Source organism: Lactuca sativa, chromosome 5, assembly GCF_002870075.4.
Source record: "Lactuca sativa cultivar Salinas chromosome 5, Lsat_Salinas_v11, whole genome shotgun sequence".
Taxonomy (NCBI): Eukaryota; Viridiplantae; Streptophyta; class Magnoliopsida; order Asterales; family Asteraceae; genus Lactuca; species Lactuca sativa.
The window spans coordinates 104,242,336-104,244,636 of record NC_056627.2 but is presented as its reverse complement, the minus strand read 5'-3'; the positions used below and the strand labels follow the sequence as shown (position 1 = coordinate 104,244,636).

General features: G+C 32.9%; 1 protein-coding gene across 1 annotated transcript; it reads right to left on the bottom strand.

The window, feature by feature from the left end:
* Positions 1-240: 240 nt before the first annotated feature.
* LOC111906274 (protein DOWNSTREAM OF FLC) lies at positions 241-1,121 on the bottom strand. Its single transcript, XM_023902036.3, has 2 exons — positions 912-1,121; positions 241-715 (listed from the first exon to the last, which is right to left on the bottom strand). The coding sequence occupies exons 1-2, from the start codon at positions 1,060-1,062 to the stop codon at positions 390-392; spliced, it is 477 nt and encodes a 158-aa protein (XP_023757804.1). The 5' UTR covers positions 1,063-1,121; the 3' UTR covers positions 241-389.
* Positions 1,122-2,301: the final 1,180 nt, after the last annotated feature.

Genomic DNA, 2,301 nt, shown 5'->3' with positions numbered 1-2,301 from the left:
CCACGTTATGTCCGAGGGAGAGGGGGTGTTCACGTAGTGAAAACCTAATTCCACCTCAGCGTCATGCGGCTCGCGTAATAATAATAATAATAATAATAATAATAATAATAATAATAATAATAATAATAATAATAATAATAATAATATAAAAAAAATAAAAAAAATAAACAATTTTATAACTGTATCATATATATCTTAAGTAGGATATTTAATAAGAGAAAACGTAGCATTACATATAAGTAAACCAACAAGAGAAATGATTGTACCATTTCATAACTATGTCAATGATACACAATATAACAAATCCACTAAATTCGATCTGTGATTATTCTTTAGCAAATGAGAAATTTTACCAAGATGATTAAAACCAATAACTATAAGAAATCAAACTAAATCTCTTCAGGAAAGTACGATTTCATGAGCTGAGGGCATCCAGCCAATGCTGTATCCTTCAGGAAACCCATCGCATTAGCATAACGAGCACCGTAGTTCATGCCATTGTTGCTGGTAAGGATGACTGTAGCACGGTGACGACCGATGTTTGGCTTACCACACCCAGGGTCTGGACTCCCCACAAGGGTGCACTCGCATTTCTGATCACCATGATCAGTTGCCACTTCAATATGGTAAGTTCCTGTAGCATCAGTTACTGCATCCATGGTGTACCTCAGGTTCATTGAGTTCCTATCTCTGCACTCTACTCTAACCTTCGCACCTGCATATGATAAAAGAAAAACATTTCATTAAGTAATTGTTATAGTTTAGATGTTAAGAAGAATTTCAAACCCAAGAAGAAGTTTTTACGTTTAACTCGCAAGAAATATGAATTCCAAGAGGTTTTTAGTTTTAATTTGCAACAGAAGTGAAAACCCAGATGATGGAACGAAAGAAAGAGATGGAGATATACGTACCAGCTAAGTATGTGGTGGCGGAGGTTTCGAATCCGCAACGACAGGTGTCACAGTAGACACGGCCTTTAAGGCTGAACGTATTACCGGTGGCAATGGCGGTGGAAAGCACTGGGAGGAGACAAAGAGCCAAGAGAGCTAATAGTTTCGCCATTGTTGATGGGTTGAAGAGAGGATGAAAGGAGAGGAAGTATGGATGATGGTTTAGAGTTGGAGTTGGTGGGAATAAATAGTAAATAGTGCATGGATGTTTGCATAGGAAGGAGAAATGAAAGTGAGATCTAATCACGTGCCCATGTGTGATCGACATGGTATTAAATGAAAGCGACTCATGCGGCACTTTCTTCATTAATCACCGTCAAAGAATAGATAATTTTGAAACTTGTTAATAGTCCTATGTTATTATTATTATTATTTTTTTCGTTCAAAAATAATAACTTATTTTTAAGAATAAGTATTTTTTTTATCAAATTTTTTGTTATTATTAATTAACATATCACTAAATGCAACAAAATAATAAAATTATATGAAACAAAAGGATATGATTATCATTTAATTTAATAAATTTAGAAGTAATTAATGTTTTTGTCTATGTGGAGGCACATCAACACCATGGTAATGGTTCCAACACCGCCCTAGTCTTCCATTGTGAGATTTGTTGTTAATTATATGATGTGGTACGAATCAAATCATCTCTCTCTCACACACATAAAAACATACATATCACCAGATTATAACATGGAAACACTATCCCTTTTCATTTATAACATGTTGGAATGTGAGATGACTTATGTGGTTTCATAACACGGTTCACCACACCCAATTGTCTAAAACAACATAAAAAAGTCCACTGTTTTTATACCCTCGAAAAATCTAAATATAACCGGCTTCATCGTAGAGTTAGAATTTTTGTTTTCAAAGTGTTGTATCCTTATCATGCTTATGGGTATTTAAATTTACTTGTCTAAAATTTATATATTCGAAATAAAAACACAGTTCTCCTTAAGTTGCAAAATATAATTAGTATTATTTTAAAACCTGAGTGGCATCACAAATCTAGTCGAACTTTTGTTGCACACATCGTACTCTAAAGGCAGCATCTAATTAAGCATCATGTGCGCAAACGGACTTAATGGAAAAGCAAATGTAGGCCATTGAAGCCGGATCTAAGTGCGAACTCATATTTCTGTCCATAATCAAAGAGATTATTATTAAATGCACATTTGTAAATCCCATTTGGGTTATATATATATATATATATATATATATATATATATATATATATATATATATATATATATATATATATATGGGAAAAGTGAATAAACCCTTAAAGGTACATAAGCTTAGATATCCTAACTCACCATACTATGTTGTTATATATATATATATA

Coding starts and splice junctions, on each gene's coding strand:
- LOC111906274 (XM_023902036.3), bottom strand. CDS start 1,062: ATGGCGAAACTATTAGCTCTCTTGGCTCTTTGTCTCCTCCCAGTGCTT. Junction 716..911: donor CGCCACCACATACTTAGCTG/GTACGTATATCT, acceptor TATCATATGCAG/GTGCGAAGGTTAGAGTAGAG.